The sequence below is a fragment of the Lissotriton vulgaris genome, chromosome 7, assembly GCF_964263255.1.
Source record: "Lissotriton vulgaris chromosome 7, aLisVul1.2, whole genome shotgun sequence".
In the NCBI taxonomy this organism is placed as follows: Eukaryota; Metazoa; Chordata; class Amphibia; order Caudata; family Salamandridae; genus Lissotriton; species Lissotriton vulgaris.
In genome coordinates, this window is record NC_141695.1 from 1,049,904,387 (window position 1) to 1,049,930,797 (window position 26,411).

Consider the following 26,411-nt stretch of genomic DNA (forward strand, 5'->3'; position numbering starts at 1 on the left):
GAGGGTCGCCGTCGAGGCGCAGAAGGTCGCCGTCGAGGCGCTGAAGGTCGCCGTCGAGGCGAAGGCGTTCGTCGCTGAAGAAGAGACTCTCGACGTCAGCTGGCCGGCGCTCGCCGTCTGGTCGCCGTTCTTCGACGTCAAAGAGAAGCGGGAAGAGGTCTGACACCGTGGGACGTTCGCCAACGCCCCAGGCTGGTAGAGAAGGAGGTTCGCCGGGCTCGGTGTATTCCGAGGTGTATACCCCGTCGGGGAAGGTGACTCCCCCCTCCTCCATTACCGAGGGGTCCCCCTCCGAGGACTCCTACTCCTCCTCCGTTGCCTCCACCGCAACCTGGGCAGGGTTGCCAGTGAAGCCACCTCCAGTTCCACCGAGGTAGACTTTGTTGCCTATTCTTTCGACGCCGCCCAAGGGTACGCCTAAACCGAAACCCCGTCTAAGCCCAAGTCACCCGCTCCGGTGGATCCGGTTGATCGTCCTCGGCCGAGGAGGTCACGTTCACGCTCCGGACGGAGAGGAAGATCAAGGAGTCGTCATAGATCCTCCACCAGATCAAGGCGTCGCCATAGGAGGCGGGGGTCTAGGTCCACCACGGACTCTTCCAGGACCCATTCCTACTTGCCAACCTTATCGGACTCCCCTGAGACCAGGGTTTCTCCAGTGGATGACATTGCCACTTTCCAGGAGGTCCTCCTGAGGGGGGCTACGAAGTTGGGTATCGCTGTGACGGCTCCTACACCTTCGACGCCAGTGATATTCGAGACGCTTCACAAGAAGCATCTGCCTCGCCCTCTTCTACCACTGGTACCTGGATTGAAGGAACCTGCAGAGGAGCTGTTCCTCACACCAGCGGTGGTGAAGGTCGCTCCCTCCCGACTTCTAAAGAAGTACAGGGCCCCGGATTCGGACCCTGCCTTTCTGAAAGTAGATCCGGTACCGGATTCGGTGATAGTGACAGCGGCCAGGAAATTACTCTCTACCTCCCCGTCCTCCACCGTGCTGCCAGATAAAGAAAGTCGATGGATCGACTCAGCGGAAAGGAAGGCGTGTGGGACCGCATCCACAGCCATGAAGGCGTCCAGCAATACAGCTCTGCTGGGACGTTATGACCGGCGCTGTGGGACTCCCTGCAACATTTCGTGGAACTGCTATCAAGAGACAAGAGGGAGGACTTCCAAGAGATTCTCAAGGAAGGGATGCTGGTGTCCAATCAGGTCATCAGCGCGGCTGCGGATGCCTCCTTGTTGGCTACCCATAGTTACTGCCATGGAATCAATCAGCGGCGACATGCCTGGCTCCGGCTCACGTCACTCAAGCTGGAGGCCCAGCAGCGGGTGGCCAACCTGCCCTTTTCCGGGGATACCTTGTTCGGAAAACACGCAGATGATGAGATGGTCCGCATGAAGGCGGAGGCGAAGACCCTTACGGCTGTGGGCTTGGAGAAGCCCAAAGAGAAGAAATCCTACCGGCCGTTCCAAAGGCGCTATGGCGCACAAGGAAGAGGACGAGGGCAGTCTTCGGGACAGCAGCAGCAACTGCAAAAGCAGTTCCGGAGACACTTCTAGAAACGACAGAAGGGTAGTGGGGGACAGCAGTCCTCTACCGCGAACAAGGGCCCGGCCGGGTCTCGACCCTGAGCGGTTACTTCCCCTTCATCCGTTACCCGCTCCGGTGGGGGGAAGCGTTCAATTTTTTCTGGCAGAGTGGAGAAAAACTACTCGGGACAAGTGGGTGCTGAATATTGTTTGCAATGGATACAGTCTACGGTTCATCAGCCCGCCTCCAGCGATCCCTCCGGTCAGCTCACAGTACCAACTGCACGAGCTCCAGGCGGAGGCATATATCCTGTTAAGGAAAAGGGCGATAGAAGACGTACCTCTGTCTCAAAGAGGAAGAGGTCTGTACTCCCGGTTCTTCCTGGTTCGCAAGAAGGACAAGAACGTGTTCAGGCCCATTCTGGACTTGCGGCAGGCAAACAAGTGGATTCGCAGAGAAAAGTTTTGCATGCTGTTGTTGCATCAGATTTATCCTCAGTTGCAACAGGGAGACTGGCTTTGTGCCATAGACCTACACGATGCTTACTTCCACGTGCCCATTGCCTGCAAACACAGGAAGTTTCTGCGATTTCAAGTCAGCACTAATTACCAATACGCAGTGCTGCCATTCGGGCTGAAATCTGCGCCCTGGACATTCTCGAAGTGCATGGCAGTGGTAGCGGCACACCTCAGTAAGAACAAGGTGTTTGTCTACCCGTACCTGAACGATTGGTTAATCAAGGCCTCCTCCTTCTCTGAAGCTCAAGCACACTTCCAGAAGACGTGCGTTCTCTTGAACAAGCTGGGGTTGCACATCAGCATGTCCAAGTATGTCCCGGTCCAGTGCATTCAGTACTTGGCAGCCACCATCAATACGCTGTCAGCAAGCGGGTCTCCTTCGGAGGAGCGACGGCGATCGATCCTTCGGAAGGCTCTGGCTCTTATGACCGCTCCATCTACAACAGTGAGGACGGTGTCTTCTCTTCTGGGGTCGATGGCCTCTTGTATCTTCCTCACTCCTCATGCACGGCTACACATGAGACCTCTGCAGGAGTGCTTGGAGGACCAATGGGACCAGAGGAAAAGATCTTGGATACGACTGTCTCTGCATGCTCTTCAGTCTCTGAAGTGGTGGTGTTCAGTGGAGAATCTCCTCAGAGGGGTTCCCTTCCACAAGGACATTCCTTCTCAGACTATCGTGACGGATGCCTCTCTCCATGGCTGGGGAGCGCATTCGGGAGACTTACAGATTCAAGGAACGTGGTCTCCGATGGAGTCCACGTATCACATCAATTTCCTGGAACTCAGAGCTGTTCACTTGGCACTGAAGGCCTTTCATCCATCCTTCCAGACCAACTCTCTGCTTGTACAGACGGACAATACGACCACAATGTATTACCTCAACAAGCAGGGGGGCTCGGGATCGCGCACCCTGTCTTGGGAGGCGCAAACGATCTGGCACTGGCTTCTGGCCAGAGGATTGACGATAACTGCTACCCATCTACCAGGTGTGAAGAATGTTCAGGCAGACGCACTGAGCAGACTGATTCAGGAAAACCACGAATGGGTCATAAACGACGAAGTACTAGGAGAAGTCTTCAAAAGGTGGGGGACTCCAGACGTAGATCTGTTCGCCACCGCCGAAAATAGCAAATGCCGAGACTTCGACTCCAGGTACTACCAGCAAGGGACGCTGGGGAATGCGCTATGGATCAACTGGTCGTTTTAGTTAAACATATGTAAATAACCATACAGGCTGTAGGCTAGCCTGTGAACCGAAGTAGTGAAAAGACACAAGTTGTTTTGATTTTTTTTTTTAGCATTTACCCAGGAGTGCTGGGTAATAAAATCCCATGGCACCAAAGAATTCACAAGAGCACATGATGACTCTGCTCGGAATAGGGGGATATGCACAGTAGAGACAAAGAGAGGACAATCACACTATCTGAGAGGTAGAGGACTTTTCCCGGGTAATTGACAGTAACTCTGCTCAGGACTTGTATGATGGGAGAGTGAAGATACTGACATAGTGTACAAATACCTCAGGTGCCACTCTATCCAATCAGCCTTACTCCAGGAGACCTATCTAACTGCAGAGAAAGAGGTAACAGTTTGGAAAAAACTAAGGACAACTGTCCTCCTACACATTTTCAGCATAAGAAATGAGGTGGGTGTCATTCTGGAAGGCACCCCGGTCCCTTTCTCCAGCGCCACTTCTCTGAGACGGATATGGAGGTAAGATATATAGTAATGTATGGTCTCCTGGACAGGGTAGAAATGTATCTAGTAAACACACATCCACTGGACATGGATGACCAGGCCTACTTCTGGACCTTCTATGGCCTCATGACACCTTACATTGATTTCACTTTATAATGGACAGGTGAGTTTAATTGTATAAAAGATATTTACATGGACAGAAGTCCATATAGGCTTTGCACAGAACCCAGTATTACAGACACGATGATGGAGATCATGGCAGATGTTGACTGTGTGGACATCTGGAGAGCAACCCTTCCAATACTCATGCTACTCCACCACACAGGACTCCTACAGTATGCTGGATTGGGTGTTGGTACCATACACTTCAGTGACCAAAATACAGGCAACACAATACCTCAATAAATTCCTCTCTGACTGCTCACCCCCTTGATCAAGTATACCACAGGGTGGACATGAAGTAAAACCAATACTTGCCGCTTAGTTAAGAGTCTCCTAGAAATCCAACATTTCAACAGGAATTGGAAATAGTTTTTGACACACATTCAGAACGTAACTGGGGATCAGCCGAATCACAGTAAACGGGTTAACAAATGAGAAGCGTTAAAAAGCAGCCTTTGGGAGCGAATACATGAGCAATATGTTTGGCAATTACAGTGTGAAAAGCACACAGAAATGGATATCAGACGATCCATCCAGCAGATTAATCCTCTTGGAAGCAAAACTCAAAGTGGAAGAAACCTGAATTTCACCAGACAAATTTTCATGTAGAGATTACAGACAAGAACTGCATAAGGAGTGGAAAATTGCGGATGCTGTTGGCCTGGTTATTAAAGGGGGAAGACCTCTTCCACTTATATTGTGTTTGCTTCTAAGGCAGTTACCTAAATCAGTATCAATTACACCCTCTCACCTAACCTAGCTGAGTTGTACAACGCCAATACAGGTCTCAGGCTAGATCAGTGTCAGAACTTCTGGGGAAAACTAGAAGCCATAGGCTCACAAATAAGCAAGCAGAAGAAATAAAAGATGTTGAAGGGTAGGTTGCTGGGTGCTGGTGGCTTCCCCCCAGAATGTTATCAGCTATTCTGAACGCAGTTCTCAGAACGGCTTCTTGAGGTATACAATGAGGCTCGATCACTAGGATGAATACCAGACTCTTGAGAAAAGCTGTTGTATTTATAATGCTTTAACAGAAAAGAGACCCCGATGATTAATATACATGTAACACACACAGTTATAAGATCCGGGCAAAAAGGTTGCTCTTTGTGATGAACACCTGGTACACATAGCCCAATATGGCTTAATTCCCGGCTGTAGTACTCATGAATCTCAGACAACTTAATCAAGTGCTGCATGCTGTAGTAGAATCTGAGATTGAGAGACTGCTTCTAACATTCAGTATTATGAAAGTGTTTCATATGCTCAATTGTTATTACTTGATGACCGTACTTGAGAAAGTGAGCCTAGGCCCCAAGTTCCGGAAGTTGGTTAAAATATTATACACAGATCCCACAACTAGAGTAAAGTCGGGAGCCTTGGTGTCGGATAAAAGGACTTTCAATAGGGATACCATATAGGACTGTCCCTTGTCTCCACTATTTGCTTTTGTGACCGACCCAATCACAATAAAACTATGAGCGGTGATGACGGAATGGGTGATCATGATCGGCGAAACACATGGAGTATTTCTGCAAGCAGGTGACACCTTACTTACTGTATCTGTCACCCCCCCCCCCAGTTGTCTAGCCCCAGATTGTTGCATGAGCTAGACCGATTTGGGAAAGTGTCTGGACTGCAGATAAATAGAAACAAAACAGTGGTGTTTCCCCTTTCAGCCTTGGCGAGTAGAGTCCAGCAGGACCTTCCAGACCTGAGACTGAGTTGGAAGAAGGGCAGGTTCTAATGTCTTGGAATCCAGGTAACCCATACAGCAGATAAACAGTACTCCTACAATATGGCAAGAGTCCTTCAGGGCCTTATGGCTTCAGTTTGACTCTGGAACACCTTCCTGCTCTCTATTGCGAATATATTCCCCAATGCTTATACATTCTACATAACTCCATGTGTCCAATCGTTATATCCACCTTTAAAGAACAAGATAGCATTCTGGTCTTATAAGGATGGGCGAGTAGAGTAAAAATGGAAGCCATAAAAAAAAAAAACAAGGAGTGCCTCAGACTGCCAGACCTGAAATTATATTACCTGGTGACACAGTTGCAGAAAACGGCCCGCTGGAACATGGAGCAATATAACTGGGTGAAAAGACTGCTTAGGGAACTAATGAGCGAGATACCACTACCAGTGTCTCATGAAGGGAATTCATTTCACCCGAGAAATCCCACACATAGTGCAACTGATATTGCATGTGGGGAAACTCGCAGTTGAAATGATATTGAAGCTACCCTTGTTTTCGATTTTTAAAGATCTGGTGGCTTCAACCATTCGTCGAAGTAGACCAAATGTTGCCCATGGCCCAAAGAAGGGAGGGGTTAGTATCTTTCATTAGGTGATCTGTACTTTGCTGAAACATTTGTCACCATAGAAGAGTCTTGTCGGGCATTTAGAGTAGGCCAAGACCAATTTTTACCATATGCTAATCCGTGAAATACTGCCATTGAAATGCAGACTAGCTTCCTGACCAACCCAGAGACATCGACCACACGTGAGATTCTGTTAGGCAATGGACAAAGCTGGTTTCACATCTTTTTAAAAAAACATTTTTTTTAAACCTTATTGATTGGGAATTGTCATATGCTCAGGTGCAAGAGAGTGAGCATTGCCAGATTTAAATTGGAACATTTTAATTTCCTACATTGTACATACCTCATCCCACTGACATTACACAGAATTTGTGAAGACCATCCCCCTCCCCCCCCCCCCTCCCCCCAGCCCAAAATGTAGAGGGCAAAATGCTTTGTTCCTGCATCTGTCATAGGCTTGTAGATATGTAGCCAACCTCTGGAGGGAGGTGGTCACAAAACTGAAACAGGTGACCACTATAACCAGTGGAGAGCACAGTAAGGCAGTGCCTGCTCGGCATTATCTCCAAACCTAACAAAAAGAATGTGTCACAGATTTGCAGCTCTATGGTTTAATACCAGAAAAGCGTTAAATAGCAATACCCTGAATCACATGGCTCTTCTTTTTTTTTTTTTTTTTTTTTTAAGCATCTGCCCACAGGTTACCTTTATCTGTATGTTGCAAGCGCTCTTGAGGTCTGTATAAGCTTAAAATCAGTGAGGTTTCGGGCTTCGAATTGATGGGGTTTTCCATCAAAGACAAGGAAAGAACACAGCTCGCAGGGGTATTATGCTATCGCCCGCCGGGCTCTGCCCCCTCCCTATCAGACTTTCTTGATCTGATATATGACCTCTCGAACTCTCACGCTAAGTTGCTGGTCCTGGGGGACTTCAATCTTTGGCAGGGTGGACCTCTAGATGGGGCGTTTACAACACTCTGTCAAGCTTTTGGTAACATTCGGCTGCAGCAACTGGTAGGTTCTGCGACTCACAGAGGAGGGCATGTCTTTGACCTGATTTTCGCTGACGCTCAATCAGTAGCGGTCAACGATATTTTAAGCCAATGCTGGACGGACCACGCATTGGTGACCTTCTCCCTTGGTATAGGGGTCTACCCCGCGGAAGCCGCTGGGGTAGGAGGTTCAAAACTGGGTAGACCTTGGTCTCGTCTCTCTAAGTCATCCTCACCACCTGCATTACTACCAGCCAACTTTTGTCTGGGCAATTCGGTGGAGGAAAGTTATCTTTCCTTATGTCAGTCTATCACTGACTCGTTGGATAAGCTGGTGCCTCTTCGTAGGTCTCGAGGGAGAGTGAACCGTGCCTTCCCCTGGTATACGGAAGAGTTACGACTGCTTAAACTGAGCTGCAAACGTGCTGAGCGGGCGTGGAGGAAGCAGTACTTGCCATCGGCAAAGGCCTCGTTTAGGCTCGCACTGCAGGGCTATAAGGCGCAGATCAAGTTGGCAAAGGCGGCCTTTTTGGAATCCACCTTGAATAAGGTGCCTAATAAATCTCAAGCCCTGTTCAAAATTGTCAGGGACTTGTCTCATCCAGCCTGTGTGGCCAACACGGTCGTGGCGTCGCAGGCCCTGTGCGATGCACTGGCGGGTGCTTTTGAGGAGAAGACTGCTAAGATCCTAGAGGGCTTAAAAAACCCTCTGCCCCCGGTCTGGGAGCTCCGGTTAGCCCGCTCAGTCGACCCCGGTCAGTCGGGCTTTGCCCTGGCGCGGGAGCTCCGAACGGATCACCCAGTCGACCCCAGCCGACTGATGCAGCGCCTTCACAGGGTACGCTTGGTGTGGGAGCTCCGGGTGGTCCATCCAGTCGACCCCAGATGGGCACACCTGGTCCCATTCTGGGAGCTCCGGACGGAACACCCAGTCGACCCCATTCGAGTGACCTAGGTCTTTGCTTGGGAGCTCCGGATATTCTATCCAGTCGACCCCAACTAAGACAGTTTCCCTGTCCCTCTTATGAGGAATTCTGCAGCTTGGCTCACACGGTTGCCTCGGGCTCTCCGCTCGACCCATTACCTCCCAAATTTTGGAAGGTCTTCCATGCAGAACTCTTCCCGCCGTTGCACGCCATCTGCCTCCAGTCTTTGGAGTCGGCCTGGGTTCCTGACTGCTGGAAGCTAGCAGTAGTTTCTCCACTGCTTAAGAAGCCAACGTTAGACCCTGCCTGTCTTTCCAACTACAGGCCAATCTCCCTGCTCCCATTTCCTATTAAGATCATGGAAAAATGGGTGACCCGCTCGCTCTCAGGCTTTCTAGAGAACATCGGTTGGTTTGACGAGGCACAGTTTGGCTTCCGTCCCGGGCACGGGACGGAGTCAGCACTGGTTACCGTACTGGACAACCTTCGGACGCGTGTCGACAGTGGTCGGGCAGCCCTTTTAGTGCTGCTCGACATGTCGGCCGCGTTCGACACGGTTTGCCATCAAACCCTCATCAGAAGACTGGAGGAGTGCGGGGTCACAGGGAGTGCAAGAGATTGGCTGGCTTCTTATCTGGGTAGCCGGCAACAGCTGGTTTCGCTTCCTCCATTCCGCTCTGAGTCAAGGAAAGTGGGACAGGGGGTCCCACAGGGCTCGGCCATCAGCCCTATACTTTTCAAGCTGTATCTTCGCCCCCTGGTCCAGCTTATAAAATCTTTTGGTGTCTCGGCTTTTAACTATGCCGATGACACCCAGCTGGTCTTTTCTCTGGAAGGAAACAACGCGGTCTCGCTGGAGACTTTTCATCGCTGTATGGCAGCCACAGCAGATTGGCTTCGGGCCAACTCCCTCCAATTTAACAGCTCTAAAACGGAGGTGCTCCACTGCTCCAGTGATCGAATTCCGCGGGATCTTCCAGAGAACTTCTGGCCCACTGCCTTTCCGGAACCAGTAGCGGCAGCGGAATCAGCTCGCAACTTGGGGGTTATTTTTGGCCCTAACCTACAGCTTGACTTGCACGTAAACAAAACCATTTCTACGTGCATGATGCTGTTACGCATGTTGCGCAAAGTTCTGCCCCTTCTCCCCGCCCAGGCCAGGCCAGAGGTAGTTCGCAGCACTATTCTAAGCCGCTTAGATTACTGCAATGCGCTGCTTCTGGAGGCCCCAAAAAATCTGGTGGGGAAGCTACAACGGGTGCAGAACATGGCTGCCAAGTTGGCTCTGTCGCGTGCCAGGTCTAGCTCTTCCACTCTTGCTTTAAGAGACCTGCATTGGCTCCCGGTGCATCTGCGAGTGGTGTATAAGGCTGCGTGTTTGGTGTTTAAGGCAGTACACCAACAGGGCCCAGTACCACTTCGTGACATGTTTGCGTGGTTCTCTGCCTCTCGGCCCCTTCGCTCATCTTTGGCCAACTTGCTGGTGGTCCCGAGGTTCCAGAGAGTCAGGATGGGTTGCCGCTCATTCAGTGTTGCGGCGGCCAGACTTTGGAACTCCCTGCCTCTCTCTCTGAGAAGCCACAAGGATTACCTACCATTCAGGAAAGCGCTGAAAACTCATCTGTTCCCGAAAACTGTCTGAGCAGTGAGTGATGTTCCGCCGAAGTTCAAAGCGCCAGGATGCCCTTTGGGTGACAGGCTGCGCGCTCAATAAGTACACAAATAAATAAATAAATAAGGCCCTTGCAGATAACGAATGGGTTCTCTCTCCCATTGACTTTTCATTATTTAGTGAATTGAATAACATTGAATAACATTTCACAAGCATGGCTTGCATGCACCTCCCTGTGCCTACTGGTTGTATTACAAGCCAGACATGTTGACTATGCCAATGCTTGTTCCCATTTTATTTTGACCCAGTGTTTCTCTGTGAATTCACTTTAATAGAAATTTTATTGGAAGCTTCAACCTCCACTTTCTTTTCAAATCTTCGATCGTAATAAACACAGCAACGTGTTTCTCCTCCTTGGTACTTTCATCTTAAGAAGCAGCCACATTTTTGTCGTATTCATGTGACCCTCCAGGAGTATTGTGGACTGAAGTGGTGCTTTCTAAAGAGGGTGGTAAGAAGCACAAACACAGTTTATGAACAAGATGTCACCTGGGAAGCAACATTTGAAGTGTGAAAATATGTGAACTGTTGTTTCATTTTGTTGTTTTAGTTAATCTTAATATTTATGCATGGTCATAAAATTCCACAGTTAACATCCACAAAAGAGATTAGTTTAGAATAGCACAGTTTATGGTCCCAGATTTGGATACAAGGGCTGTGAGTACTTGTCAATCATCTTTCTAAGGCTTGGCGTCATTGTTTTGTCCCTTTTGTGTCTCAGCTGTGCCATGGATTTCAAAGAGACTGAAAAAGATTTGCATGTTGTTAACAGACTATCGGCCACATGCATCAAAGTTAGCATTTGCGATTTATTAATTGCGAAAATTAAGGAATCGCAATTAAGAAATCCCAAATTGCTATGTATCAAAAAATCACATTTTTATTTGCGATTTCTAAAAATTCCTTAATTGCGATTCACAATTTGCGAATCGCAATTAGGGAATCCCTTCCCATTGATTCCTATGGGCCAAGAGGCCCATAGGAATGAATGGGAAGGGATTCACAAATTGAGATTAGCATTTTGCAAATCGCAATTTGTGAATGCATTTTCAAGGGTGCAGAGGGGGGTCCAAAGGACCCCCCCCTGCACCCCTGAAATGTAACTTTAAGTGCAAGTTTCACACACACATGTCCCAAGGACATGTGTGTGTGTAACATGAAACTTTCAAAAATGCTTTTTTGTGCATTTTTTAAAGTTTTCGCAAATTAGCATGAAGGTCAACTTCATGCTAATTTACCCCTTCCTATTTGCGAATTTGCAAAATAAAAATGTTCATGCATTGCATTTAAGAAATCTCAAATTGCGATTTCTTAAATGCAATCGCAATTTTAGAAATCGCAACATGGTTGCGATTCCTAAAAATTGAGAAAAGCATGATGCATCCCAAATTTGAGAATTGCATTCGCAAACGGCCGAAAATTGCGATTCGCACCGTTTGCGAATGCAATTCTCAATGATGCATGTTGGCATATTAGTGTTAAATCTGTACCATCCTGTAGGATCTTGAAAAAAGGATAGTTTGTTTTCAAATAAAAAAATACAAGTCTGCCCATTCATTTCATTACAATGACGTTAGTTAGAAAACCATTTAAAAATTACGTGTTTTTTTACTTTTATATTAGTACTATTTACTGCAAGTGAGAATTGTAAAATTTCTTTAAACGAACCTAGATAAAAAAATTGAAAGCCAGGAGTTTCCATTTAGCAGACATCAATTTGAACTTCTGCTTACAATATCCTAAAAGTTTGCAAACTAATCTGACAAGAAGACTGCTTAACAGATTAAAGGTTACGATTCCGGGGTTTAATTTTTGGATGTTTGGCATGTCATGTACTGGCAGGAGGACTTAGCACAATGTTTGCTATTTTCATGAAACGTACCAGTCTGCAAGCTAATTGAATATCTCCTCCTGCAAAGCATGCTATTAATGTTTGTCGGCGAGTTCGCAGGCGTCTTTGGATTATAAGTATGTAATGATCTCATTTTATTGAGCTGGTCAATGGGTGCTTTCGCAGTCTCTCATTATTTAATATGGTTAGAGCAATTAATTTGATATGACCAATCTACCACTTAGATTTCCATAACATAGCTTCTGTAATCTTGGTGTGACTGGTATGACTGTACTCTTTTCATATTCAAAGTTGTAGCATACTTTCTTTTCTTATCATATTGTTTTACTGAAAGACAATGGAGTGTCTTTAGGTTATGTCGTTTTAAAGTTATCTTTGTTTCAACCCTTTTCATGCAGGTTGTTCCGCTCTACACTGACAAACATCCCCCAAACGCAGGCCTTATTGAACAAAGCCAAGCTTCCCTTGGGACTCTTGATTCATCCCTTCAAAGACTTGTCGGTATGAGACACAACATATTTGAAAAGATTTCGAATTTATACTAAACAGTGCAAAAATAAGACAAAACAATTGCAGAGTTGTTTTCACGAAACAAATATTCCTCATGGTCTTTCTGTCCAGCCGAGCCCATAGAGTTGAAACGCTCTATTTGAAAAAATGTTGCAGGCAGAAAGGTTACTTGCTACTATTAAGAGGGAATGTTTATCTTCCACATTATCTTTAGTGGTATTGTTCAGTTTTCTATGAAGCCTGGTGATATACTCTGCATTTTTTAGAAGCATGTCTGCTTCAGCCATTCTTATATTCTTTGACCATAAACACAAAATCAGTAGCTGCAGTGAAGTTTATCGATCAGTTGCAAATTTTCTTTAATGAAGGTCTCAAGGCAGATTCCCCCTAATCTAAAGTGCTGGTTATGGTTAGATATCTATAGGAGTCTGCTAAGTAGTATGTAGCACAGAAAAAAGCATTTGAAGTAAGTTCTCAGGAGTTCGCCATCAAGTATACGACTGCAATAGTTCAAAAGATATAAAAGGGGTTGTTTGTACCTGTATTTATAGGCAAAAAGGGAAAATTTTAATAAGATCGAATCTTTTATCAGTAGCAGCCAAGGGGTATCCTAACTCGAGTAATAAGGGTACATTTGCATGGGTCTAGCCCTATCGTCCGCTGACTTGCCACTTTCTGGGAGAATTGCAACTAATCAGTAGTGGGCTACAAAAACCAGCATGCAACACATTGCCATAGCAATGCCAGATATTGGTGGTAGCACACAAAGATGTGCTTTACTTACTTCTGAATATCTCTTCACTTGAAAAATAATGTAATTTTGGTCCTTGCCTTGCTAGTAGCTTTGTAGGAAATAACGTATTACACAGAAAACCAGCAGGAACTTTCCCCTGCAAATAGCACAGGCAACAGCTTTCATGCGACACCATAAAACCAGTTGTATTCTTATTGTATCTCACCAGGCAGACCTTTTTAGGCACAGAAAGCACAAAGATGGGGCTTCTTTATCTGGTTGATTAATTGCCAAATAGAACCATAAATACAGACAGCTCCCTCAAGGAGGTTTAATATTCTCTATCAATTTAGAAGTACTGAAAATAATATTGCAATATCTGACAGTTTGTGATTACGGAAGTTTACACCAATCAGGCAAGATTTTTACCTTGATGTCTCAATTGTATCGGTCTGCTGAGTTTTTTTTTTTAATACACCCTTTCCGCTGAGCAAGCAGTTTTTCTTTAAAAAAATCTAGGTACTCTGTTCTAGTGACCCTGTACAACGTCTTACGAGCAATTCCTAGTTAACCCTGCTTATAAAAAACGTTAAAGTATTTTTATACAGTAAGAAAGGCAAAAGCCAGCAGATTTCCCCATTCTCGAACCTAAGGCAGTCACAGCATCTAGGCATATATTTTACACCTCCCTTCCTACAGCCAACCGCCTAGAAAGGGTGGTTATTGCTTTGTTTCAAGAATACATATAGAATGATTCAACCTTCGAGCTTTGTTAGTACAGAATCTGCACTTGCAGCAGTGCTTGACCACCTGATATGCATTCCCTATGAGGACAGTATTTTGATATATATTGGTGTTAAACCTACTTAATAAAACTATATTACATCAGTGCCTCCAGGCTGCCTATACATGTTAGTCTTTAACTATCTGGATGCAATAATCTTCCCTATTATAGAACAGTATACATCACTTACTGCACATATTGAAAGTATGTTGTACAAGGAGAATAGCATATGCAACCAATGGATAATGACATGAAGAGTAGGCATACCATCTAATGAGGAACATGCAACGTTATGTAAGCTTTGTCTGAAATATGTCTGACCTGAATCTTCAACAATCGCGTTTGCAGAAATAATTCACACCAAGCACTCCAACTTCAAAAACGCATCCTGTTCCTTAAATGCAATTTTGAATCGTAACAAAACTGATAAATAACTAAATAAGGTGAGCAACCACAGCCCAGGCTGAAATAGTAATGATGACTGTGAAAATTCACTTATGTCTTGCGCACCTTGGCTAACTGCAATATTGATAAACTTTGTGTGGATTAAATGGCAAAAGGTACAAGATTTAAAATTGAAAGTGTGTATAATAGTAAATTGATCGGTGCTTAATTGGTAAAAGAATGAGTGTCTGTGCCCAGAGCTCTGCTCATAATTTTGTGGGCAGTGCTATCAAATATTGGCGGGCTGGATACCAAGGCTGTGTAGTCTAGACGCTCCCTCAGTCTACCACCAGACCCTGTCTACTTGTTTACTGGACACTTGCACGTTTCTGCTTTTTTCCCTTTGTGGCATTTTTCTGTCTTTCTCTTCCTCTGTCTTTGCACTTTGTGGTTTTCTCCCTCTTGTTTTCAATACATTTCTGATGTGGAACAATAAATTCAAAAGCATTCCAAGGCATTTATAAAATAAGTGCCGATGGGTCCACCTGCAAACACCACCTCAAATTGAGCACTGAAGTTAATAATGTTTATATATTCTATCAAATGCCAAAATTTGTAATTGTTTTTATATAGTGCTTACTGCCCCTGTTGAGGTGTTGAAGCGCTTTATGGCGAGTGGTGCTCTACTCTGGTACCCAAAGTTCGAGATTAATCTAGTGTTTATTGTTGATTATTGCGATTAGTCGTGTGCGCATTAGAAAAATTGCATGCATTTACTCCAGTTACTTAGTGATATTTTAATGAGTTAGTTGTGAACATTAGTGGGGGCTATTGTGTTTCAGCTGAATGGATGGTGAGATAGGTAGGCTGGTGGAGATTATGTAATGTAGGCAGGCTTTTGAAGAGGAGAGGTGATCTATGAAATGAAGAATCAGACAATTTCAGAATTCCAGTACGAAGGATTGGGCGGGCATGAAACTGAGCTCTACCAGCTACCACACTGCTGCGCTCGCGCTGGCACTAGCGCTGTGTATTTTAAGACCTCCTCGTTTTGTATTTCTGTTTGCTTTTGTTTTAACTTACCCCTGATTTTAAGTCTCCTGCCTGTAGCTCGCGCCCCTCACTCCCCTCACCGCATATAAAAAAGTGCATTCTTTGCATACAAAGCACCACCACTTTGGTGGGTCCGGGTCCTGGGGGTCAACTTTGGGCGCCATCTTAGATTGGGGCATTTCATCCGGCGGCGGCCGCCATCTTGGAGCGGACTCGCGCGCTAAGGGCTGACTGGAGTGCCTATTTAAAGTCGCTCCCTTACGCGCAGCGGGACGCGTGGGTGGACGCCTTCGCTTAGCCTGAGTCTTGCCGGAGTCCTGCCCGTCTGCGCCCGTCAGTGTCCCGGAGGCGTCGGGCGGCGGGGGACGGCGGTCCGGTCAGTTTCAGGCGAGGATGATCTGCTACACCTCGGCGATGCTGCGAGCTATGCAGAGCCATCCCTGCTCTTGCCGCTCTGTTTTCCCGGGGCGTTTCAAGGGTAAACGGCGCTGCCCGGGCTGCGGCTGGTCGCCTACTTGGACACCTGTCAACGTCCTTCGGCCAGTTATGGCTTGCGTGAAACATCTGTGCCTGCTGCTCAACACGAGGTCTGTAGGCAGCCATGCCCTGCATATATACGATCTCCTTGTCAGGGAAAATCCCTTATGTCTTCTATTGACTGAAACTTGGTTGGGAGAGGCGTCTAACCCGGACATTTTCTCAGCCATCCCCCCGGCTTATAACATTTTTCGGCAGGATAGAGCGAAGGGAAGGGGCGGAGGAGTTGCGATAGTGGTGAAGAAGAGCGTTTCCTGCTCAGTGCTTCCCCTGAACTCCATCGTGAGCTCAGAGTCTCTTGCTTTCACGCTTAGACTATCCCCAGGCCAAGCTCTGAAGGGGCTGCTGGTATACAGGCCGCCAGGCCCTGTGGGTTCCTTCTTGGAGGACCTGCAGATAGTTATTTCTGAGTTGGCGCTGTCTACACAGCATTGCGTGGTGGCAGGTGACTTCAATTTCCACCTCGACGTGACGGACGACCCGGACGCTATCAAACTGCTGGACATTACATCCCCGCTGGGCCTCGTACCGTTTGTGTCAGGCCCAACACATGAGAAAGGGCATACCCTGGATCAGGTGTTCTCGTCAGTCCCGATTGCTGATATCGAAACCTTGCCGGTGCTCTGGACGGATCATAGGCTGATTAGGTTTTCCGTGCTGGAGAACAGGCGGTTGGACAATAGCGCCCCCATGCTGCCTAGACTAGCCTCGGGAGCGTTGCATAGAGTGACGCCCGACATGTTGGAGCCGGCGCTTGTGGACCATCCATGCCACTTTTCGGGTGATCTAGAAAGACACTGAGGCTCTGCAGCTGTGGCTGACCGAAAGGTTGAACGATCTTGCCCCAAGGGCAGCCCCCCGGTCCACGGTTATACGGCAATCTGCGCCGTGGTTCACGGAGGCGCTGCGTGTGGCTCGCAGCCAATGTAAGTAAGGTGGCCGAGCGGGCCTGGCGCCGTCTGTACGACGGGGAGGCCAAACTTGCCTATAGGGCGGCTGTGAAGGCCTATGACCGGGACATCCTGGGAGCTAAGAAGGAATATCTGGCCAGGAGGATTGAGGAGTCTGCGAACTCCTGCAAGGAGATCTTTACCATTGTGAAGGAGTTCACGACCCCCAGCTCCCACTCGCCCCCGCTAGTATCATCGGATGCGTGGGCATGCGATCTCGCTAGCTTTTTTACTGACAAGATCAAGGCGATTCAGGCCTCCTTCGTGGAGAGGTCGGAGGAGGGATGCTCCGGCCCCGGGGTGGGACGCGGTCCACCGTGCACGCCTGTTGCTGTGCTGTCAGACTTTCCAGCTGTCTCTAGCGATGCGTCCAGGTTGCTGCTGGCCAATCTTAAATCAGGCTCGCCACTAGACCCCTGCCCTGCCAAATTCTTGGCCGGGATGGCGGCAGTGGTGAACCCTTTGGTCAACCCCATCCTCAATGCCTCCCTGAGGGAGGGGAGTGTCCCTCGCACCTGGAAAAGGGCAATGGTGATCCCCCTCCTGAAAAAGCCGGGTCTTGACGCCGAGGTTCTGGCCAACTATAGGCCAATTTCACTTCTCCCGGCTCTAGCCAAGATCACAGAAAAACATGTCCATGGTGTCCTGTCGAGCTTTTTGGAAGCTAAAAATCTGCTCCATCCACCCCAATCCGGATTCCGTCCTAACCTAAGTACGGAAACGGCTTTGTTGGAGGTATCTGAGATCATCAGGGAGACCTTGGATGTTGGCGGCAGGGCCATGTTGGTCATGTTAGACCTGTCGGCGGCTTTCGACACCGTCCCCCACGAGGCGCTTCTTGCCAGGCTTTGACATCGGCCTTAGGGGGACGGGGCTCAAATGGTTCACATCTTTTCTTGAGGGCCGCCGCCAGACGATCTGGGTTTCCCAGAGCTCCGCCGAGATGCCGCCACTGGGAGTCGGGGTTCCACAGGGCTCTGTGTTGAGCCCCACGCTGTTTAACATCTTCATGTCCCCTTTGGCGGCCGCGGTGGAGGCACATGGGGCCCAGATCGTGTCCTACGCCGACGATACGCAACTCCTCTTCGCATGCGGTAAAGACCAGGTGTTTGATGGAGAGAGTATTCGGGGCTGCCTGGGAATGGTCTTCGACTGGTTCCAGCGGAACAGTTTGAAGGCCAATTCGAGTAAGTCGGAGGTCTTATTCTTCGGCTGTGCCACCGATCCTGAGTGGCGGGAATGGTGGCCGTCTGATATGTGTCCTCCTGTACAGTCATCATTGGTTGCCAAAAACCTGGGAGTCAAGCTGGTCAATCAGCTTTCGTTGAGAACGCATGTTCTCGGTCTGGCTGGCACCTGCTATGGAATTTTGAAAATGCTCTGCAAGTTCCTACCACTGCTGTCTGTGGAGCATAGGCGGATTACTGTGCAGGCTCTCATCGGATCCAGGCTGGATTACGCCAATGCCCTCTTCCTTGGCCTTCCTGATTATCTGGTCCAGCGCCTGCAGGTGGCGCAGAACTCTGCCGCCCGGGCAATTTTCGGCCTGCACAGGCGAGCTCGAGCTTCCGGGTTGCTACAGACGCTCCATTGGCTGCCTATCCGGAAGCGGATCATGTTCAAATCCCTGACGCTGATGCACAAAGCATTGTTTGGCTCAGGTGCCGGATATCTGCAGTGGAGATTGTCCTTCTACCGTCCAGCCCGCTCCCTGCGGTCTGAATCCCTCTTTATTGCTGTGGTTCCGCGTGTGATGAAGGCTGGTGCTGGGGGGCGCTCTTTCAGCTGTAAGGCTCCCCAGCTGTGGAATTTGCTTCCGCTGACGCTACGCAGCACTGCCAATCTGCTTCAGTTCAGGAAGAGCATGAAGACCTGGCTTTTTAACCTCTAGGCCTTTTCTGTTTTCCTCTTCTTTTCTTGTGTTTGTTTATGCTCTGTTGTGTTATTCTTCTCTGAGCTGCGTGTGGAAAGCGCCGGGACACTCTTTTGAGTAGCCGTGCGCTATATAAACGCATTATAACATAACATAACATAACAGGAGGCTTTACTCAGGAACAGAAGGCATGCAGAGGGTGGAAGGTAAGAAGATGGTCACTCTGAAGGAAAAAAAGGAGAGGACTCAAACGTAAGAACATCAAGGTAAATTGTTCATGTAGGATTTATGTAGTATAGTGAAGTTAGTCTTTATGCAATAACAAGCAATCAGAGGATGTAACCTGCAGAAGGAAACATAATTATGGTTCGAAGTTCGGCGCCTACGAAGATGGCGACTTGCCTCTAGGGTCCCATAGAAGCCGGAGCTGCCTGCCTGCTCTGACGGTTGAGTAGGGTCCAGTTGGCTGCAGAATAAGGGGATTGGTGCCCTAGAGGAGAGGGGGGAATCTCTGCTAGAAATAAAGCAGGATTGTTTGCTGTTTCTACTTGTGTGAGGAGGTGGCAGCGCCTGCAACACTGTGGTGACCTATGGAGCTGTCAGATACCATTCACCTAATTTTTGGGCCTGGGAGAGGAGCAGTGCCTTTCAGGATCAGAGGAAGGGCATCGCCAGTGAATGCCTGCAGATATATAGGGTCTGTTGGAGGCTGTCACAAGGCAAGAGGCGTAACCACCTAGCACAGGGGTGTATCGACAGCCTAGTTGTTGTAACTCCTCATTCATCCACCAGGGGCAGGCCTGTTATTTATAATGGAAAGTGACTAACACGAAGCAAAGGTAACCACAAATACCATCATAAATTCAGTGTTGCTCTTTCGAGTCATGAGATTGAGTGACTCCTCCCCTTGGTGATAATGTGCATGGGCATTAACTCCATTGTTGAATTGTTTTCTTCACGCCATCTGGTTAGGACGTGTGCTGGCGCTCCAGGTTGCGACCTTTACAGATCTCTCTTCGGTTCCCAATCCATTCTAACATGCGCCGGTATTGTTTTAGACCACTTTTCACGATCCTGCGTATCAAGGAAAAATTGCTTGTGCAGTTGTTGCTCTTCTATTGCAGCCCCTCCCGGGCATCACCCTTCGGAGCATTTGAACTTAATCTCACTCGATAAATGCCCCTGCTGGTATTGGAACGGACATCTTTTATTTTCTGCCCCCGCTGTCACCCATGATTCTCTTGGACCGACTCCCATCTAGTCTGTAACCTGTGTTTGTCACCAGAACACAGGAAGTTGGATTGTGAGGCCTGTTGCGCTATCATCTCGAAAGAGGTCCTCAGAGAACGTCGGGCACGCCGACTCTAGGTGCAGCAGAAGAACATTGAAGACACTTACGATCTCTTCAGCCATGAATACATCAGTGAAGTTCACCACCCATAGGCTTTCGTAGCTGAGTAAGAGCCGTTATCCATCGAAGACAGTTCAGAATCTGAACATGAACAAGACTTCGAAGTGACGGAGAACATACCGGAGATTGAAGCAGTGAATAATGTACCCCCTGTCCCTAAACCCCGTGTTAAACCCCTTAAGACACCCAACACCTCTTCAACAAGAGGTCTTCGACCACCACTGCTAATGGCCATGGTCGGCACTGAATGACTGGTATGGAAAAGTCCGCTCTCTAGCTCGGCTCCGAAGCACCACCAGAAGCCTTCGGCATCGACAACCCCAGCACCTACCCGCCCATCGGTACCGAGCCAACCCTCAACATCTACTGCTTTGTCACGTCCTGGAACCTCCATGCCAAAACACAAACACAGCGCTGAACCAAACCTTCTAAGTAGACCCCCCCCAAAAAAAACTGTAGAAACACCGGTCAAACCAATATGGTAAAGGAGAAATTGGACGCTAAACAGAGACCAATCCAAATTCAACCTCAAAGTGGAATGGCAGTGCAACCCATTTTTCCCTGATCGATCTCAAATCGTACCATCAAGTTTTGTTGTCCGAACGGTCACAAGATCTGACCACGTTTGTAAACCCTTTCGGAGCTTTTACATTTTTGAGGTTGCCTTTTGGACTAGTATATTACTTGTAATGGAGTTGTTGTTTGAAGGCGTTAAAGGGGTGCAAGTGTTTCAGGACGATATTTTGATGTTCGAGGCATGTGGGCTGCTGAATTCATATCTGTGCATAGATCGCCGCCTAGTGTTGGGTCCGGAAGATTGCACATTGTGGTCCTGGAAGAGTCTTCGAAGTATCACGAGATAGGTGGCTCCTCCCCTGGACTACAGTGCGCATGGGCATCCTCTCCATCCTCAGATTGTTTTTTTCCGCCATGAGTTCGGATGTATTTTCTTAACTCTGAGTTTGGAATCGAGTAAAAACTTTCTAAAAGGCCAAAAGGCCTTCGGGGTTGTCGGTATTGTTATTCGATCGGTGACGACAACTTTATTCCTGTAGTTTTCTACTCAGGACGTCGAATCGGGCGACGTGGCCTTTTCGACACCAAGGGACCGATCGTCGATGGAACGAAGTCCATTCAAAAGATGCCCCAACTGTAACTCGAAATATCCACACATTGATAAACACCCTGTGTGTAACAAGTGCTTATCTCCAGAACTCAATGAAACCGACTGCTTAGCTTGTGCACAATTTCCATCAAAGAAGACACTTCGGATTCGACGAGCAGCGAGGCAGACAATGCAGAAGCCAGGACCTGACCAGGAAAATATCTTTGAAGACGACAAAGAGGTCGTCGAAGCTGAAGACTCAGATCAGCAGTCGGAGCAGGGGTCTGAACATGACTCCAACTACTACGTCGACGACAAAGAAGACATCGTCGAGGTAGGGGACGACGATCCAGGCATCGGAGCCGTCGAGGAAGACTCCGGCGAGGACACTGGGCCAACCGTGAGTACGGAGCCCAGTACATTTACTGATACGCTTCCAGAGGCTCAGGTCGAGGCATCGCCGGAAGGCCTTAGCCAAGATCATGACATCGATTCTATAGCCCCGCAATTCCGCCCGGCTAAGAATATAAGACAAGAGCCATCGGTGCAACATTACCATAGCTTGGTAAAATCGAAACCGAAAGTGATGGACCCAAAACAGAAACCGAAACTGAAACTTTACAGTCTTCGGACCAAGAGGTATGGATCCATCGGAGCCGACTAAAAAGAAAATGGTCGTCGACCCGGCTGGGTCGCATATAAGGATCGTCGAGCCGAGAGCCAGTTCACCCATGTCCACGCCTAAGCTAAAGGCCGTCGAACCGACAAGATCTATGTCGACACCAAGCGACACAAACAAGGGACTCGAACCGAAGACTGTTGTCGAACCGAAACAAAGTCGACAAACCAAGGGCGGTGCACACAAAGACACTCGAGCCGAAGGCAAGGAGCGAACCGAAGGGGTCCACCAAGCAAAACATTGCTCCGAAGACGACACAAGGCCAAAAATTGGTTATCGAACAGACTAAAACAGTCGGATCGATAACAATTACGGCTCCGAAGAAGTTCATACAGACTAAAAAGACTGTTGAAACACAGAAGTCCCTCGGACCGGTAAAATTCGGACTTTAACACATGTAAAGCCAAGAGCGGTTGAACCAACAATCGGATTCGAACCGACACACACCAAAAAGGCGATAACGGGGAAAAGAGATAAACCACCTGAAGAGCAAGAGCAGATATCTGGTATCTCCAGCAGAAAGTAGTCAACTTGGAAGACCACAGTTGCAGTGACAATATCCGGATTCTAGATCTACCAAAGCTCATTGAGAAGGTTGATGTGCCTTATTTATTGGTACTTTGATCCTCCAACTTCTGAATCTCACCTTTGACCAAGCACTGGAACTCCAAATGTGTGCCCGACTCATCGCCCACGCCGTGCTTTTGCATGCTGTGTACGGCATTAGCATACTAGACAGATCCTCCAAGAATCCAAAAAGCACGATCCTTATTGGGATCAGAACACTCAAATTCTGTTTGTGGCTGATTTCTCGGACCATGCTAACGCCAAACTGAAACAGTTCTTGGCTCTCCGCCCTCGACTTAAGATGAAAGACCTTAAATATGGACTAATAGAACCTGTTGCAATGCTCATCCTTTTTCAGGGCAGGACATCTGAATACTGTGGGAAGTTTGTCTGGTATATGCTGTCCACTAGTTAAAGTGGGCACCCAGTACCAGTCCACATGACCTTTATGATGTATGAGGTTAAAGATAACCTTTAGAAAGCTATCCTAGTGGTAGCTGTGGAGAGTAGCTTGTTTTACCAGAATATCACTTCCTAAATGATTAACTGAAAGGAGAACCAAACAGTAGTTATATAAAAATTTGTATTTATTAATATAACACTCTACTAGTGTCTATAAGAGACTAGGGCACAAAGTACACCATACTAAATCAATAGAACATTCATAAGTAGCAAATTACACAGCGGGCTCCAGGGGGAGACCAAACCATATAAAAACAAAATGGTATAACATTAACGACTTGACCAGACACTGTCAAATGAGTACCGAGGTACCCGTGTTACCTATCCCAGAGCAGCCGAGTGCATAGGGGTCAAGTGGTGTTGGAAACCTTTGTCGTTTTCAATGGAGAGTTGCAAAGAAGTACTGCTGCCAGGAGGGTGAAGAGTGTCTGATGGAATCCAAGCCTGGATTTGAGGTGAGAGGAACCTGAAAGCAGAGGGGACAGAGTCTGCGTCACTTCAGGTGACCAGGGGCTCTGTAGTCGAAAGCCCACCGATGTCGGGTGCTTCAGGTGTGAAGGGCTGCTTGACTCTGCAGCCATGGGGACCAGGCGACGTCTAGGACGACAAAGATCCGGAGGTGAGCTGACCCACGAAGGATGTAGAGTGCTGAGGGGTCGATGTCCGGCTGAAGCACCAACAAGCCTTGGCAAATGCAACCCACGCGGTCAGAGGAAACCGGTTACGGTGTGGACCAGCAAGGTCCAGAGGACTCTCCAAGCAATGGAGAGTCAGGTCACGCCTGGAGCAACCAGGTAAGCCCAAGAACAAACAAGGTGACTCTCGCCAGGACCCACAGGCCAACAGGCCAGGTATCGCGAGACCTCAAGCTAGTTTGCAAAGTACCACCTCACAGGACATTCTGTGAGTGAGGCCGGATATCTACGGTGCAAATACTGCTCGTGGTCAGGACTACACCGAGTCCAATGCCCAAGCTCTGGAATTGTCTTTAAGCATATGCAATTACAAATGTACACGGTGCACAGGGGTTCGGGATGCACTGTCCCCACGAGGGATACTGGTCTCAGAATCGCTTAGAGGGCAGATCGACCTCAGGGACCTTTGAAAACCCACCTCCTGTGTTGCTGAAATCTTCGGAGTCCTCAGTAGCTCGGGAGAAGCAAACCGGTCAGATGCGTTTAGGTGCCTGCTTTTGCAGAGGAGTAACTCCTTTACTCCAAAGGAGATTCTTCAGTCGTCCAGCGTAGTGCAGGCAGTCGAAGTGGTTTCTTCTTAGCAGAATCTTGTCCAGGTAAAATCTAAATTCCTGTAGTCAGGTAACCCACCTAATACCATGGAAGGGGTTGGACGGTTTCGCACCAGAGCAGGAGCCAATTGCTCCCAGAACTGGTTTGAGCTGGACTATGCACAAGGACACCAAATGTGCCCCCAGTGCAGACTTTCTGGCACTCTTGAGTGCACCCTCCCAGCCCCAATACACTAAACCCTATCTGGGAGGTGGTCACACCTCCCTGTGACAGGATGCCTATTGTCATGCCTTCCTCTGCTCGAGCTTGGCTCCGCAGCATGAGAGCAAAATTGTGTCTGTGGCTGGCGGCATCCATTTTGTGCTGCCCAGGTTGTTAAAGCTGGTACCGGGTAGACCGGTGACCCACAGTAGTGGTTCTAGAAGGGTGGAATCATACCTCCCACACCAGTTACTGGTGTGGAGGTATGATTGCAAGGTGTTTGACACCAAACACAACATGTTTCTAAGCAGCTGTTTTAAAGTTGGCATTTACCGCAAGGTTATAATGCACTTAAACATATATGTCTGGCTGCATCACAGACCACCCCGGAGAATGGTCTCCGAAGGCTAGGTACATGGTGTACCATATACTAGGGACTGAAAAGGGTACCCCGGTATCCAATCTGGAGTGTACCTAAAGTACATACATGCAATTTAAGGGAGAAAGCAGAATCAGTGGGGTCCTGGATAGCCGGATCCCAGTCAGACTATGCCAAAAACAGTAATGCATCAGCAAAAAGTGGGGTTAACCGTAAGAAGCAGATCCTACGTTCCTACAAATACCATAAGCCAGAAGATCTAGAGTCCTTATTGGGTGCCTTAGAGTGCACTAGCATGGAGGCCTCTCTCTTTGTGGCTTCCTCAACCTTCTTGTCCCCGCCTCGAAAGGATGAAACCCAAGGTGATGCCTCCACCTCTAAAGCTGAACTTAAACGCAAGGGCTCGGTCATGCAGAAATGGTCGCCAGTTGCCCTGCTGCGATCTGGAAAGTAAGCGCTTGGTAAAGGCAAACATTTCAGTGCTCCAGAAACCGGGGAAAGACCCCCTGGAATGTTCAAGCTATCGCCAGATTTCTTAGATAAATGCGGACGTTAGTATTTTGGGTAAGGTTTTGGCGTTGTTCTTGAATAAAGTTATCACAACTTATATTCTTCCCTATTAGGTAGGCTTTGTTCCCAGATGTTTCCCGACAAATCACTTAAGCACTCTCTCGCATATTTATATGGCATCTAAGGGACTAGCTGGAAGAGAACTTCCCTCTCTCTTAGGATGCCAAAAAGGCTTTTGATTGTGTTGATTGGGGTTACCTCTTTCGGATCGTGAAGAGGATGGACAAAGGTCACAACTTTATCACATTAACCAAGGGCATGTACTGTGAACCCACTGCATCTGCCACTTGTGGAGGTTTCTCCGACACGTATTTTGACATCCACCAAGCGAGACAGGATTGTCCCTGTCCCCATTGTTGTTTCTGTTGGCTCTGGAGCCTCTAGCAATTGCAATTCGATCTGACAGCATTTAGGGTATTCTCACAACAACGGGTGAGGTTAAGGTTTTTTACTGATGACATTCTCTTGACACTACCAAACCCCCCAGCCTCAACTGCTGCTTTGATTTCTCAACTGGATTCTTTGTCCCAGTTTTTGGACTAGAAGATGAAGTGGTCGAAATGTGAGGTACTGTCCTTGTTGCCCACCACCAAGAGAGCCTCTCTGGGTAACCTGCAATTTCAATGGCTTTGGTCCCCTTTGAAATGCCTTGGGGTGTATATTAATCGGGCCTGGAAGACATGGTCCAAAAGAATGTGCAACCCATCGTGGGTTGTATGAAGCGAAACTTTAAAAAGTGGTCAGCCCTGAACCTATCCCTTTGGGGTAGGGTCCAGGGTGTCAAGATGAATGGCCTCCCCAAATTTAATTAAATATGTGGAATGTTGCACCTGGTTATATCAGTGCCCTGCCTGCAGAGCGTCCAGCGTTCCATCTGATTCATTTGGGGTTCCGAAAGACCAAGGTTTGCATCAGACAAGGGTGGTTTACGTCTTCGTCATTTGAAGGGTTATTGGCTGGCACAGCAGCTTGCTCATGCTCTGTACTGTTTTTTTTTTAATTGTTTTTATTTGATTTTCAGCAAATAAAAAAAATAGAAGAAACAAATACAACATAGGCATATAATGCCAACACAGAGCCAAGCATAGCCTATGAGAGGTACCTACTACACATGTGAGCACAGCATTTCGCATCCAGCAACCATTGGATAGTACATATTAACCACTTCACTGCGGCGGCTATTCCGCCGCAGTGGTAAGGGGGCGGCCGCATGCTGGTGACGGAACTGCTCAGTCATCAGCCGCGGTTGGGCTGTGCTCATGACGGAGCGGTTCCGTCATGGCCCCGCC

The 26,411-nt window shown here is 48.0% G+C and overlaps 1 protein-coding gene across 2 annotated transcripts in view; it reads left to right on the plus strand.

Moving 5' to 3' along the window:
- SEC24A (SEC24 homolog A, COPII component) overlaps nt 1–26,411 on the plus strand; it is a 590,503-nt gene that overhangs the window by 194,030 nt on the left and 370,062 nt on the right. For both annotated transcript variants that reach the window (XR_015297552.1, XM_086931494.1), the window contains exon 7: nt 12,076–12,178. Coding sequence is in view for 1 of the 2 variants with exons in the window: in XM_086931494.1 (XP_086787620.1) it covers nt 12,076–12,178 (103 nt within the window). In the remaining variant the exon portion in view is untranslated. The remainder of the gene's footprint in view (nt 1–12,075; nt 12,179–26,411) is intronic.